Source organism: Ursus arctos, unplaced genomic scaffold (genome assembly GCF_023065955.2).
Source record: "Ursus arctos isolate Adak ecotype North America unplaced genomic scaffold, UrsArc2.0 scaffold_14, whole genome shotgun sequence".
Taxonomy (NCBI): Eukaryota; Metazoa; Chordata; class Mammalia; order Carnivora; family Ursidae; genus Ursus; species Ursus arctos.
Window position 1 is genome coordinate 66,600,742 of NW_026622808.1, and position 15,028 is coordinate 66,615,769.

At 37.7% G+C, this 15,028-nt stretch overlaps 1 protein-coding gene across 7 annotated transcripts in view; it reads right to left on the minus strand.

Annotated features, from left to right (window-relative positions):
• TMCC1 (transmembrane and coiled-coil domain family 1) overlaps window positions 1-15,028 on the minus strand; it is a 232,902-nt gene that overhangs the window by 109,731 nt on the left and 108,143 nt on the right. Inside the window, exon 1 of one of the 7 annotated variants that reach the window (XM_048227229.2) lies at window positions 14,105-14,615. The exons of the other annotated variants lie outside the window; for them this stretch is intronic. Coding sequence (XP_048083186.1) covers window positions 14,105-14,143 — 39 coding nt within the window. The 5' untranslated portion in view covers window positions 14,144-14,615. Of the gene's footprint in view, window positions 1-14,104; window positions 14,616-15,028 lie in introns of those variants that run through there. 7 annotated transcript variants of the gene reach the window in all.

Here is a 15,028-nt window from a genome sequence, read left to right on the forward strand (position 1 = left end):
TCAAAAGCTGGACGCTTAACCAACTGAGCTACCCAGGTGCCCCTAGGGTCAGTCCTTAACAATCTTAAATTCTTTCTCTTTCTCCACGTTGTATTCTCATCATCTGTACTCACCATTTCACTAAAAATTCTCTTTCCAATACGGTATCCTATTTTAAAGATGTAAAAAGGTATCATTTGCGGTACATTTTCAGTGGTGGGGGGAATCAGGGAAACCTCTCCCCTTTAAACCACTCCAGCTTTGAGATATAATTAACGTATTATGGCACATTTAACTTCCCACAGTAGTTGGTTCTTTAATATCATGGTAAATATCCTCAAACAATGGTGGTTGGGTAATTAAGTTACAAAAAGAACATACTCAAAGTCTTCATGCTGAAGATTTGCCTCTCTGAATTCCTTTTAGATCTTAGCAGATCAAATGGCCTGAAGAATAGGAAATATTATGAAGTCATATCTTTCCAAGTAAAATGCCAATCACACCAACAATCTACATTTTTTTTTAAAGATTTTATTTATTTATTTGACAGAGAGACAGCCAGCGAGAGAGGGAACACAAGCAGGGAGAGTGGGAAAGGAAGAAGCTGGCTCCCAGCAGAGGAGCCTGATATGGGGCTCGACCCCATAACGCCAGGATCACGCCCTGAGCCGAAGGCAGACGCTTAATGACTGAGCCACCCAGGCGCCCCCAACAATCTACATCTTTTTTTTTTTTTTTAAAGATTTTATTTATTTATTCGACAGAGATAGAGACAGCCAGCGAGAGAGGGAACACAAGCAGGGGGAGTGGGAGAGGAAGAAGCAGGCTCATAGCGGAGGAGCCTGATGCGGGGCTGGATCCCATAATGCCGGGATCACGCCCTGAGCCGAAGGCAGACGCTTAACCGCTGTGCCACCCAGGCGCCCCCCAACAATCTACATCTTGAACCAAAACAGAACAATGTGCAGTAAGGCAGGACTCTTTGGAAAAAGGAGGTTTGATCACTTAATAGTTTCAGTAGATCTAAGGACTATTTCTGGCACCAAAGATGATATATCCTACAAGTCAATTACTTCATCTCCCTAAGCAGCAATAAGAGGAAGATAATACCACTTTGGCACTTTTATCCCTTGCCTGTCATGCCAGAATAGTTATTCAACAATATTTCTGGAACCAAAATAAAACTTTGGTCTGAGCTCACTGCCTCTTTCAATTATATATCATTTCAATCCCTTTTTCACTGCCAGGTTTCGCAAAGAAGCTGCCTACACTTACTAATTCCATTTCTCCATCCCATATTCTACTTTCTTATCACTGTTATCTAGCTTCCATCACACTCCACGAAAACTTCTCAGTAGGATTTCTGCAGTAAATTGAAAGGGTCAGCAGAGAACTTCGGTTTAAGCCCTCAACTTGATGTTTACAAGCTCTGTATATTTCAGCACTTCATTTCACATCACTGAGCATCACTTTCCTCACTTGTAAAATGAATGGACTAGATGACAATCTCTAGGATGTCTTCCTCTACTAAATCTATAGTTATATGACTAAGTTCAGTCCATCTCCACTTTAATTTCTCTTTGGCATTTGACACTCATCACCACCTTCACTCCTTTATTATCTGCTCAAAAACTCAGACTGACACTCTAACATCATGACCATTATCTAATCCAAAATTCTCTATTTCCAAATGCAAAATCTCTCTACTTAGCCATTCAATCTTCACCAAAGACATAATATGCACACTCGAACTTGCACCCAAACTAAGAAACCATCCATCAGCTTGACCCAAATCTCCTATTTTCTTAACAATTAAATTCCTCATTACCCAGAGTCTTGGCTTAAAATCTGGTCTTCCGTCTTTCATCTCAGTTTCATTAAATTCTGCCGATCTCTCTCCTAAACAATGCATAGTCTCCCTTTTTAAGTTTCATCATTCATGCCTGGATTACTCTCAAAGCATACTACCTATTCTCTCAATCCTAGTCTGTTCCCTCTCCAAAGTATTCAGTATTCTCTTGCACTGTTCAATATGGTAACCACTAACTACAGGTGGCTATTTAAATAAAAAATTAAGTTAAATTTAAAATTCAGTTCCTAATTCATACTAGATGCAGTTCAAGTGCTTAACAGACACATGTGGCTAGTGACTATTATACTGGACAGCACAGATATAATCCCATTCCCACAGGAAGTTCTATTGTAAGGAGCTGTTACCTTAGACAAAATTTCTTAGCACACTATTTACATCATAGGTTTCCTTCTACTTAAGAATGTGGTCTAGATTATTAACACTTAACCAAACCAGTCCGAAATCTTCATCCTGGCATCTAAACCCTCCAGACTTGGCTTCATAAAGTATCTTCATACATTTTCTTTGCTAAATCTGTTGGCCAAGCAGTTTTCACTAATTATGTAGGGCACTATGCTCTCATTATCACATTCATTCCTTCAATAAACAAACAAACTGTGGGAGATACTTCCAGGTTTGAGGGATACTGCAGAGAAGAAAGACGATAATCCTTGGACTGATTTTTCTTCCCTCTCCTCTCACTGGTTCTCTGCCCAACTTTCGAGCTTTCAAAGCCCATCTCCTTTGAGCTCTCCTAGCTTACCTTCCCTTTGTTAAGCTCTCACAGCACTAGTATATAGGCCATGTTTGGGCACAATTAAATAGAGATTAGTTTTGTCTTCTTTCAAGCTTTGTCTTCCCAACTGGAATTTAAGCTACTTAAGGAATTTGACATTTACTACCAAAACAAGAGATACTTCTTTGTTAATGTCTACTGAAGAGTTTTAAGAAACACTGAAATCTTATATATCTACAAAGTGGGACAATAATATTTGACTGATCTATTTCATAGGCTCGAACTGAATAAGAGGTGTGAATAACTTCGATTTTTTAGATTTTATTTTTAAGAAATCTCTACACCCCACGTGGGGCTCAAACTCAAAACTCTTGAGATCAAGAGTCGCACACTCCACCAACAGAGCCAGCCAAGCATCCCTAACTTGAATTTTTCTTGTTGGCAAGAAGAAATCTCTAGGGTTTTATTACAAAAAAGCTAAAAATAAAGACTAGGCAAAAGATTTGTTTTGTTTTCTTTTTTGGTTACTTGTACAGGGGAAATGACAAAATCACTCAAAAAAGTTAAACACTAAGATTTCTGTTTGATAATAAAACATAACATTACATGGAATATTATGTTCTTAATTCAGGATGGCTCTTTTCTTCCACTTTTTTTTCAAAAAAGTATTTCATTCATGTATTCAATAAACAGAAACTAAGCATCTACTATATTCTAGGTACAAGGATACATTAATAAGCAAAATAGACAAATGCCTCCAAGGTTTACATTCTTGAGGCGGCAGGAGAGAAGACAAAATAAATTAGTAAATGATATAGTAGATATCAGGAAATAAAAGCTAGGGATAAAAAAATAAAACAAGGGGGTATGGTAATTTTAGAGTGCTCAAGGAAGGTCTCACTGAGATTATCTGGGAAGATGACTTTTAAGGAAAGACGTGAAAGCAATAAGCAAATGAGTGATGTAGCTATCTGGAGGACGAGCATCCCAGGCAGAGGGTAAAGTACATTGCAAAGGTTCTGAGGGAGGACTATGCTTGGTATGTTCCAGAATAGCAAGAGGACAAGTATGTCTAGAGAGGAAATGAGCAAAGGGGAGAATAGAATATGATGTCAGAGTTAATGGACAGACAGACTGTGTAGGCAACACAGGGTGAATGAGAAAGGAAGACACTGAAGGGTTTTGATCATAGGAATGACATCATGGTTTAAGTTTTATTAGTATCACTCTGTCTCTTGTGATAACGATAAACTCAAATGGGGCAAGTGTAGATCCTGGAGGACTAGTTAGGAGGTTAATGCAATAAACAGATGAAAGACGATGGTAGGAGCAACCAGAAATAGGCAAATTTTAGACATATTTAAAAGTGGAGCCAAGAAGATCTGCTGGTATATTAGGAATGAGAAGATCTTAGGTTTGAAGGATAGAGATGCCAATGAATGAGAAGGGGAAGACCAAGAAAACCAGGGAGGGGAGAGGATACCAGAAGCTTAGTTTTGGACACATTAATTTTGAAATATCTATTAGACATCCAAATGGAGATGTCAAATAGGCAGCTGAATATACAGGTCTAGAGTTCAAGGAAAAGATCAGGACCAGGAAGTACATTTGAGAATTGTCAACATATTGATGGTACTTAACACCAGAAGACTAAATAAAATCACTAAGAAAGCAGTAAACTGGACTGAACCTATGATAGCAGTATTAATTAAAATCAGGAAAAGGAGACTGAGATTGAATGACTAGTGAGGTAGGGGGAAAACCCTGAGTGTGGTATCCTGAAAGCCAAGTGAAGAACGTGTTTCATTGAGAATAGAGTCTCCAAGTGCCAAATGTTGCTAACAACTGATCATTGATTTAGCAACACAGAGGACATAGGAGACCTTGGCAAAATACATGAGAGGGAGTGGCACTGAGGAAACGAACAACACCTATATTTTGGAGTCCTCGGAGCTGTAGAATTAGAATGGTACTGACAGACGTAACAGTCTCTCTCATTGCTTATTCCCCCTGTGATCCCTTTGGGGAACTACTTTTACTAGTGTAGGAGGAGTTGGATAAAAGGGAGAGGAGCATCTCTTGGGAATGTGTGTCATTATCTTTTCGATATTCTTCTGGTGGTTGTTGAGTAGCATGTGATTATCAGATGAGTTGTGGTATGTTATTTCTTTTTTTGTTTTGAGGATAGACAATGGAAGTATTTGGAAGCTAGTGCTAGAAAAAACACTCCCATTTATCAGCTAAAGCACTATTTCAAAAACTCCAATGGTAAAAAATTTAAAAATTTCCAAAAATCTCAGTTAACTGAGAAATCAGAATGGGAATTCCATTTAGACAGTGTCCTTTAAAATAAGCTATTTTATAGCAGCCTTTTTTATGCTCTTTCCCTTGAGAAACAGGCAAGGTGGTTCTTAAAGCCACTAAATATTCACAACTTAAAGTCAGACACAAACATATTTTTATTGTTAATACTGAGTTAGGTTTCTCAAACCTAGTGACAGCTCAAGTATTGTGTCACTAGTCTCTTCAAATGAATGAAGCATGAGTCCTCCTGTTTTTCAGGTTACCCCAACTCTGAAAGGTGTCAGATACCTAAACAGTCTCTACATTACCTAAATATTGAAATATATTTGCTCACTGAATCACAGAGAATGGAAATTTCATTAGGATGTTTCTAAGTACTGATGACTATGCAGGAGTCTAAAGGATAAAATCTATAGGGGAACGATTTTCTAAATCTCAAAATCTAGGAAAAATGCAGTCAGACACAAAAACTTTCCAATAGTCAGTACAGCTCTAGCATTTATTTTGTGATAACTCTCACACACGATATACAGCACTTACTAAAGGTGGTAGGTTATCACCACTTGACACAGACCTTTATTTATAAGGGGGGGTGAGGAGAGAAGCCTCTATTTTCCAACATTCACCCTAACAGAAAAAAAGGACTGAAAGCCACTTTAGTGGACTTGACTATTTAAAAGTACTTGACAGTTGTAAAATTTGGCGTGGAATATTACCTTATGTTTAAGAATTTTAAATACCATTCCAAACATATTCATAGCCATTGTTTACTTGTTTCTAAGAGATAATAAGAGTAAAACATTATTATTCCATTTTATGATTCAGGAACTAAGGCACAGAAAAACTGAGCGATTTATCTAAAATCACAAAGAACAGAAGAATCCTGAGTTTCTATTTCTGTGCTCTTTTCATCACATCAAAAAGATGACTTAAAAATGTGAATACCTCTAATTCAAGAACCAGAGCAGGTTGCTAGTTTATCACCATTTCTGATCTTTAGATTTGTCTGATATCTGGGGAAGAAGATAATATTAGCAAATATCTAACAAATATTTATTTGGTGTCTACTACATGGCAAGTCTTATCAGACATGAGATTATTCTGGAGCAGAAGGGAGGCTGGAGTAGAAATACCCTGAGGTGGGCATGGTGGCAGTAGAGTGGAAAGACATGGAAGAAAGTAGACAAGGAGACTAGCCACTTTTTTTTTTTTTTTACTGTTCTTTATACTTAAATTCATTCATGAAATGAACACTTATTTACCACTTATCAGATACCAGATACTATTCTATGTTCCTGCACATAGAAGGGAACAAAAGAGACAACCACTCTTACCTTAAGGTTTACACTGGTGGGGGGCACACAAAAATAAGAAAAAAATATAATGTAGCAGATGATACTAAATACACTGGAGGGGAAAAAAGAAAAGAAACTGAGGAGAGAGATAAGGAGAGTTGGGGAAAAGGTGTATGTGTAAGAAGCAGTTTTGCCATCTTAAAGGAAACAGTCAAAACCTTGCTGAAAAGGTGACCTCTGAGCTGTGACCTCAAAGAATTACAAGAGCAAATCATACAGATACAGATCTTCCTTGACGTATGATTGAGTTACATCCAATAAATGCATTTAAGTTGAAGACACTTTAAGTCAAAAATGCATTTGATATACCTAACCCACCAAACATAGCTTAGCTCAGCCTACCTTAACTGTGCTCTGAATGCTTACATTAGCCTAGCTGGGCAGTATCATCTAACACAGTCTATTTGATAATAAAGTATTGAAGAGTTCATGTAATTTACTGGATACTGTACTGAAAGTGGAAAATAGAATGGTAGTATGGGGATAGAATAGTTGTATCAGCTGTTTACTCTTGTGATTGTGTGACTGACTGGGAGCTGCAGCTGCTGCCACTACTCAGCATCACAAAAGAGTGTCATACTGTATGGCCAGCCAGGGAAAAGATCAAAATTCAAAATTCCAAGTACGATTTGTACTGAATGCGTATGGCTTTCACACCATCATAAAATTAAAAAATCATAAGCTGAACCAGCTTTATAGGCAGAAGGAACAGAAGCAGAACTGTGGTACATTTGAAAAATAGCAGGGAAGGGGTGCAGCGAGAGTGATATGTGTAAAGGAAATGAGTAGTAAGAAATGAAGTATATGTTCATCTTTTTTTAAAAGATTTTATTTATTTGTCATACAGAAAGAAAGAGGGTGCACAAGGAGGGGGAGCAGCAGGCAGAGGGAGAGGGAGAAGCAGACTCCCTGCTGATCAGGGAGCCTGATGTAGGACTTGATCCTAGGACCGTGGGATCATGACCTGAGCCGAAGGTAGATGCTTCACCGACTGAGCCACCCAGGTGTCCTGATGTTCATCTTTATATACAACCTATTATCTCCATTTACTATGTTCCAAGTTCTTTCCAAGTTAGAATATACAGAGAATGTATATTATATGCTCTAAAATGTCTTAAAGTCCTAATGGTTGGGTGTTATTGAATACAATGATCAATAACATCATTTCATAAGACTCAAAACTCAAATAATCATTCACCACTAGCTACTCGGTAGGATGGGTCAGATTTCCAATTCTGTCCAAAGAGAATCTGTTGAGATCAACCTCTGTGGCTAGTTTCCTAAGTCTCAACACAAGCATACTCTATACCAAAAAGAGAATGGGTGTTGTTTGTATCATTTCATTGTATATCTTCAACTAATTAAAAGACAGGGAAAGAATATTAGACAAATATATTAAGAGTTTGCAGATAAAATTCCACATACTACACAATAATATTAAATGATCCACATGTATTATCTCAAAGATAGTTTTCTAGATTTACCTCTCTGTTCACCCCACAGAAGTTGAGCCATTTGGCTGGAACCCCATTACCTTGGTTAAATTTCCCCACAGAAAAAATAAACTAACACTCAGATTAGATTCCGAAAGGATGTTCATATTAGAACTCCCTAAAAATAACAGATATTAAAGTTTTTAGTAAGGATAAAATGATATGCTTCTAATAAAACAGTTGATAGAACAAATTGAAATTTAATGTAAATTTCCTGTGTTACCACAGGCCAAGTCCACTTGCATTCTCTTCTTTTTAATCAACATGTTTTGCAATAGGATTCTGTTTGGGGTCTATGTATAGAGCAGAAGCTAAGTTCTAACTAACCCAGGGTGTCCAAAAGAGCAAACTTTTCTTTTCATTTTCTCATGTAAGCCAAAATGATTAAGAACAAATCAGAATATTTCATAATAGTAAGTATTACTTGCATTTTCTATACAGATATCACAAGTAAAATGTATTCCTGACTTTATACACCATTCCTAAAACATGCTTTCAGAATAGTATGATTAACTTAGCCTAAACAGGTTCATTTAAAGAATTCTTAAAAAGTTAGTGATTCTATACTACAAACTTATGTGTTACACAAAAAGGTTATCTTCAACCTGTGAATAACAGCTGGATGATTGGGAGAAAGTACCAAGCCCAGAAGAATATCATCTTTCAAACATTAACCTTTAAGAAAACTATTAGCAATGATTTTCACTGAAAAATAATGAGCCTGAAATTCACTTCTACGTTTTGAACTTTTTGTTGTTGTTGTTCATTTGGTGTTTATATTTTGGCTTCCATTTGTTTATTCAGCATGTGAGCTACCTCATGATATGGGAGGCAAAACAGAGTGGGCCTTCTTGTTTCTACACTCCCTCCTTGAGGTCAAGTTCCTACCATTAAACAGTTTCTTTTTTTTTTAATGATTGTATTTTATTTTTAATTCTTTTTTTAAATTACCATATAATGTATAATTGGTTTCAGAGGTACATGTCTGTGATTCATCAGTCTTATATAATACCTGTTGCTCATTACATCACGTGCCCTCCTTAATGCCCATCACCCAGTTACCCCATCCCTCTACCCCTCTCTCCTCCAGCAACCCTCAGTTTGTTTCTTATGAACTTTTAACATATTTGACTAGAGCTATTATTTCAGAAAGTTATGTATGTGGTAAATAGTTTTAAAAAGGAAGTCTACCTCCTACCCTCAACCCAAGTGTCCCGGGTCCTCTTTCCAGAGGTAATCACTGTTACCTACCCAAAGATGGCCTCCTACATATAAAAGAGAAGGGGAGGTGGGGAGGGAGGTGGGCATATGTGTGTATTTTAAACTACAATGTTAAAGAACAATCAAGTCTTTTCAAAACTACTTATGGAATAGGGCATCTGGCTGGCTTAGTTGGAGAAACATGCGACTCTTAACCTCAGGGTCATGAATTCAAGCCCTATGTTGGGTGTAGAGAGTACTTGAAAATAAATGAAGCCTAAAAAATACTTATGGGGGGCACCTGGTTGGCTCAGTTGGTTAAGCACCGGACTCTTGGTCTCAGCTCAGGTCTTGATCTCAGGGTCGTGAGTTCAAGCCCTGTGTTGGGCTCCACACCCAGCGTGGAGACTACTTAAAAAACAAAAACAACTTATGGAATAACAGAAAAATGAAAATATCATCACCTTAAATTCTTAAATTAATACAGTGCTTTACAGTTTTCAAAGCACTTTCAAGTATATCAGCTCACTGATCTTCAAAATTAACAGTCTTTGGTAAACATATTTCTACTCAAAGAACATCTAATTAATTGAGTCATTTACTATATCCATCTCTCTCAGGAAGATAACATTCAAATCAACACCAAATGAGAGCAGTTGTGTTAGAACTTAAGAAACAAAAAAAGCAACACACTTCCAAGGCGGTTAACTATCTTCTGTTGGCAGCATATTCTACTTTTTCAGATCTACAGTCTATAGCTTACTGTAATTTTTAAAATTTAAACTGGCATCGATACCACAAAAACATTTCAGAGTTACCATACACATATTTCTAAACCAGTTTCTCTATTTTAGACTATTATTGCCAATATATTTGAATAAGAAAGCCATTCTCGGGGCGCCTGGGTGGCTCAGTTGTTAAGTGTCTGCCTTCGGCTCAGGGCGTGATCCCAGAGTTATGGGATCGAGCCCCGCGTCAGGCTCCTCCACTGGAAGCCTGCTTCTTCCTCTCCCACTCCCCCTGCTTGTATTCTCTCTCTCTGGCTGTCTCTCTCTCTGTCAAATAAATAAATAAAATCTTAAAAAAAAAAAAAAAAAAAGAAAAGAAAAAGAAAAAAAAGAAAGCCATTCTCTATTCCCACCACATCCATACTATATGGAATTAATCCTACTAAGAGTCTAATTTCATTAAAGAAGAGCAATTATCAGTCTTCCTATTTTGGTTATGTAATACATCACAACAATCCTTCAATGCTGATGACACCACTACCTGATTTAAGCCTCCTAAAAGTGGATTAATGATTCAAAGGAAGATATAGCACTTAACTTTTGGCTAAATATAAACACCAAACATTGTATTTCTAAGTATGAAACCCATGAAAATGTTAAAAATAAATGTGAACCCCAAATTGAAATAACTATTTAGATCCATATCTGGAAAATTAAAGTCCAAGTTATCTTAGAACAAACTGTACAGCATTTAGCTTTCATTTTAGAAGGGTCAGCAAACATGTTCACATTTTCTTACATATGCATAAACAAACAGTGGAAGGATAAATAAGAAACTGGCTACCTAAAGTGGCAGGGATATAAACCAGTCGAAAAGACACAGTTGGAAGCAAGATTTCACAGTTAGGTAATTTTTTAAAAAAGAAAAAGGTTTATTTGTTTGAGAGAGAGAGCGAGAGAGAGAGAGCGCGCGCAAACACAAGCGGGAGGGGCAAGGGGGCGGGGCTTGATCTCAGGACCCTAAGATCAGGACCTGGGCCAACACCAAGAGTGAGACACTTAACCAACTGTGCCACCCAGGCACCCCCAGAGTTAGGTAATTTTTAATTTCAGAACTTATGAAAATCATTACCATTCAAAAGTAAAATAAAAGGGTATAGTATTTTACTGGAATAATCTATCTTAAAACCATTTCTCAAAGCCTCCTCAGCTTTTATTATACCTCCTAAAAAACTGAAGCTCCTGAAAAAAAGGAAAAAACTAATTTTCTATTACCCACTTATAAGATGGGGGAAGGAAGGTTAGAGCCAAATGACTTAAGACCTTCTGAATGTGCAACTCATTGTATTTCATCTCTTAAACACTAATACAGAAATTTAAGAGTAACTTTCTCTCCTTAATAGAAGTTTTTTAAAAGGCAGTATAGTCTAAAGGCTCATATAAATGCATGCAGTAAACTTCAAACTACATTTAATATGACTTTATTAAATCAACCATCTACTCAAGTCACTGTTTCTCTGGCCAAAGGAAAAAAAACTTCAATTGCAAGAAACACTTACCAAGTTTGACTGATAAATTTAAACTCTATCAGATACTAATTTCAACTGCAGGGGAAAGAGCTGCTCTAAGGAAGTTACCCAAGTTACTTACTATATTGTTTTCTATAACCACGTATAAACATGTGGAGAAACATGAGAGATGAAGAGTAGAATGACTAATACACCAGAAGCTTAGGAAGACAGTTGGTGTGGGGAAACAGAATGGGTTTGGAATTAGACCTAAGTTTGAACGTGACTCTACCTCCTGATTTGGACCAATGACTTAACTTCTCCAAACCTGTTTCTTTAATGACAAAATGAAGCTGATACCACCTAACTCGAACATTCATTAGGAGAATTACGTAAGTCCACATTGGCAGGTTCTAGACTATTCTGACTAGCTCATGCAGAGGACATTGGGCAGAAAGAAAAAGCTTTCATTAGTGAATATTTTTCAAGTCACATGTGAGAAAACTATGTAGAAAGAAAATCTAAAGTGGCAAAGAAAAGAGAAATTTTCTGGGAGTCAGGTAGGATCTAGTCAAAAAGAATTTATTGAGCATCGCTTTTTAAAAATGAAGATTTTTACTTCATCTATTTCTTAATTTACTTCCTCCTTTTACAAGTTCAGATGTGAACATCTATTAGCCTAAAGGAATCATTTGAATACTCTAGGGAAAATATCCAGTGTAAGTAAACATTGCTATCAAACTTAAGATAAAAAGAATCTAAATTAGATATTAGGTTTAAAATAACTGCAAACATTTACATTTTCTTTCACAAAATTTCCAACAGAGTCTATAGATGATCATATGAGTATTCTTTTTGTTAAAATAGGAAATTGCTTTTTAAAATATGAGATCATCTTAAGACAATTCTACACTTGTGGAATACTATTTCTTATTGGCAAAAATACTTGTTACTAAAGTTGGAATCATATGAAATTGCATGCAATTTCTAGCCAACTGTTTTTGACCTACAAAAACCTAATTTCACTTTCAGTGTTCAGTGTGTGCCAGAAATACCATATACTGAGTTAAGACAGGTGATCTCAGGTAACAGGAGTTTAGCTGAAAAAAACAGAACAGAGGTACAGTGCATTCACTGAAATTAAAAAAAGGAAACTTATTGATATAACCATTCATTTCTCTTTCATGTTTTAGTACCCACACAGATTGAAACAATTAAGGATATTATTTCTTCAAGTCATTACTGAGCATATACTATATTAAGGACATTTGATAGAAAACAAATTTCCTTGGATTTGGTCCTAACCATTCAGTACAAGACCTAGAAACCACATTAAAAAATGGAGGGGAGGGGTGATAGAAAAAAGAAATTAAAAGAGGTTACCTCTTTGAATGTTTTTACATAATATACCTTTTGTGTGCTCCTAATTCCCCCAAAGTGTCTTTTCTATAAATCACAGCAAGGCATACAGTATATGGTATAAAGTGAAAAGCGTAAAAGTTCAAAAAATAAAATGGGAGAGAAAGACTGGGAGCAAAGTACCTAGAATAAAGTTATTTGCTAATTAGAAAATTATCACCTGCCTCTGAACTATTTCAGGCACTCTTGTGCAGAAAAATTACTGCCCTGAGAATCTACATATCTGGTTTTTAAATGTACTACATATAAATATAATATATAAACCAAACATTGTTCAAAGAGAAAAAAACGATTCTTTTTAAATTGCTTAGAAGAAATTTGGGGGCTTCTTGGCCCACTACCCCCAACACACATAGCTAGAAATGGGGGAAGAGAAGCAAGGGAAATTTATTTTACTACTGCTAAAAAGTCCCTGTTAGGTTTGGTGATCCAAGAGATGAAATTTGACATGTAGATGGACACAAGAGCTTTCTTTGCTCATTTTTGCCTGAATGCACACATTCTACACTGACGTCGCCTGTGAGGAACTAAAAGGTTTTCCCTTAAGATAATAACACATTTCAGGATTTAACAATTCTGACTAACAACCAAGAAGGTGAAGAAGGCCTACTGATTTACTATTTGTTTAAGTTTCTGCCTGCAGGGAATGAACTGTGACACAATTCAGCCACCAACTACTACCTTTTTAGATTAGGCTTTTTAAGGAACAGAATGATTTTTGAAATAAAGCTCAACTCACACACCTCTTTCCAAACTAGTTCCTGCACCAGCTAAATAGAGAGCTTAACGACTGGGTCAAGAGAGGGCCAGCCAAGGCGGGGCTAATTCAGAAAATCGGCAGCCCCTCTTCCAGAAGAGCTTTGCTTTTTTTTTTTTTTTTTTTTTTTAAAGTTTGAATTTCTTAGGTTAAAAGAAACTTTCCCTCAAAACTGCACAAATGGAACCTGCTTTTCAAGCAGAACTCTGCAAAAAAATGATTTGTGAGCCTTCTGGTTAATGCTTTTCACACACTCCTTCATTAACTATGCAAATTTCCTAACACAACCACTCATTTTAACATTTTTATGCAGGTCTTGCTTATTGGACTATTTTATGGAAGTTTTCTCCAGTTTAATACTAAATTTTGTACAAAAGCACTGATTCCACAGGCCAATAAGGCTTTCTCATCTTGGTCAACAAGCTGCTAGATTAACTGCTAACTAAAAATGCACTTTTTACCCACTATTCTCTTTCACACATACCCCCCTTGGAAACTGTATTTCAGAAGCAAACTATAACTTTCTCCACATTCACAGATGACAGCTTTGGTTTTAGGGTAACAAAATCTGGAGTTTGACTGCCAGTGCAGTCAGCCTGAAACCTTTGTGTCTGTCAGAGGAAAGAACAAAAGGCAGTGCTTCCTCCCCCAGCCCCTCCTTAGCTCTGGAGGAAGGCAGGCTTGACAGAACAGTTCTAGAGAAAAAGGAAACCATGCCGAATCTAGTGAGAGTTTCCCCTAAACAAACACACAAAGCTACCCAAGCTACCCACCTTGGATAGCTGCCTCCTGAGGCTAAAGCGTTGAACCATGGTCACCCTGAGTAATCTTCAGACAAAGCAATCCACGAAGGGAAGGGGTTTTTGTTTTTTTAAAAAACAGCTTCTTGGAAAAGTCGGTGGCAAAACATTTTGAAGACTATCACAGAAGTCCAAAGAATTTCCCAGGGAGTCCTAGCAAACTTGGAACCACTTCATTGTCTCATCGGGAGATACTGCAAAGCCTACGGCGGAGAGGGCGGGCGGACCCGCGGCAGGGAGGGGCAGAATCCTGGAGCTGCTTCGCCCAGTGCCAAGCTCGGTTAGCACTTCCTGTGAGTCAGCCGTGAGGGGTCCGGACAGAAGGACCACCCCTTCTCTTTCCACCAAATCCTCAGCCCAGGATGCCGCTCTGGTGCCACCTGAGACTCCGGGGGGATGAACCTGATGTTCTGGTCTGTGTGGGGCGAGGAGTGGCGCACCGGGGTTAGAAAGCATCAGCCTCAAGCAGAAACCTGGCAACTGTAATTCTTCTCATCCTAAAGCCCTCCCAGTGGAGGAGGTCCCCTGCAAAGAGCAACACCCCCTTCTCAACCTCCACCTCAGGTAATCTGCTGGGTAAAACGGTGTGAATAAAAGGCGGTGGTAAAAAGCCCCTGACCATACCCGCTGGGCTCCGAGGAGACTCCTCCCAGCTGGGCTCGGCAGCTGTCCGGCTTTGTCTAAGGTAATTGGCCAAGCCTTTCCTCTTATTCACAGGGAGGAGTCCCGCCTCGGGAAGGAATGTCAGGTGCAGAGAGGCATACTTCGTGGGTGACTTCAACTTCTTTACAGTGTGACTTCAACTTCCCTACCAAGTTAAACTAAGGCTGTCTCCTGAGCTAACTGACTTCTCTCATTAGAACGATGTAATTTTTAAAAATCTACACATATAACAAA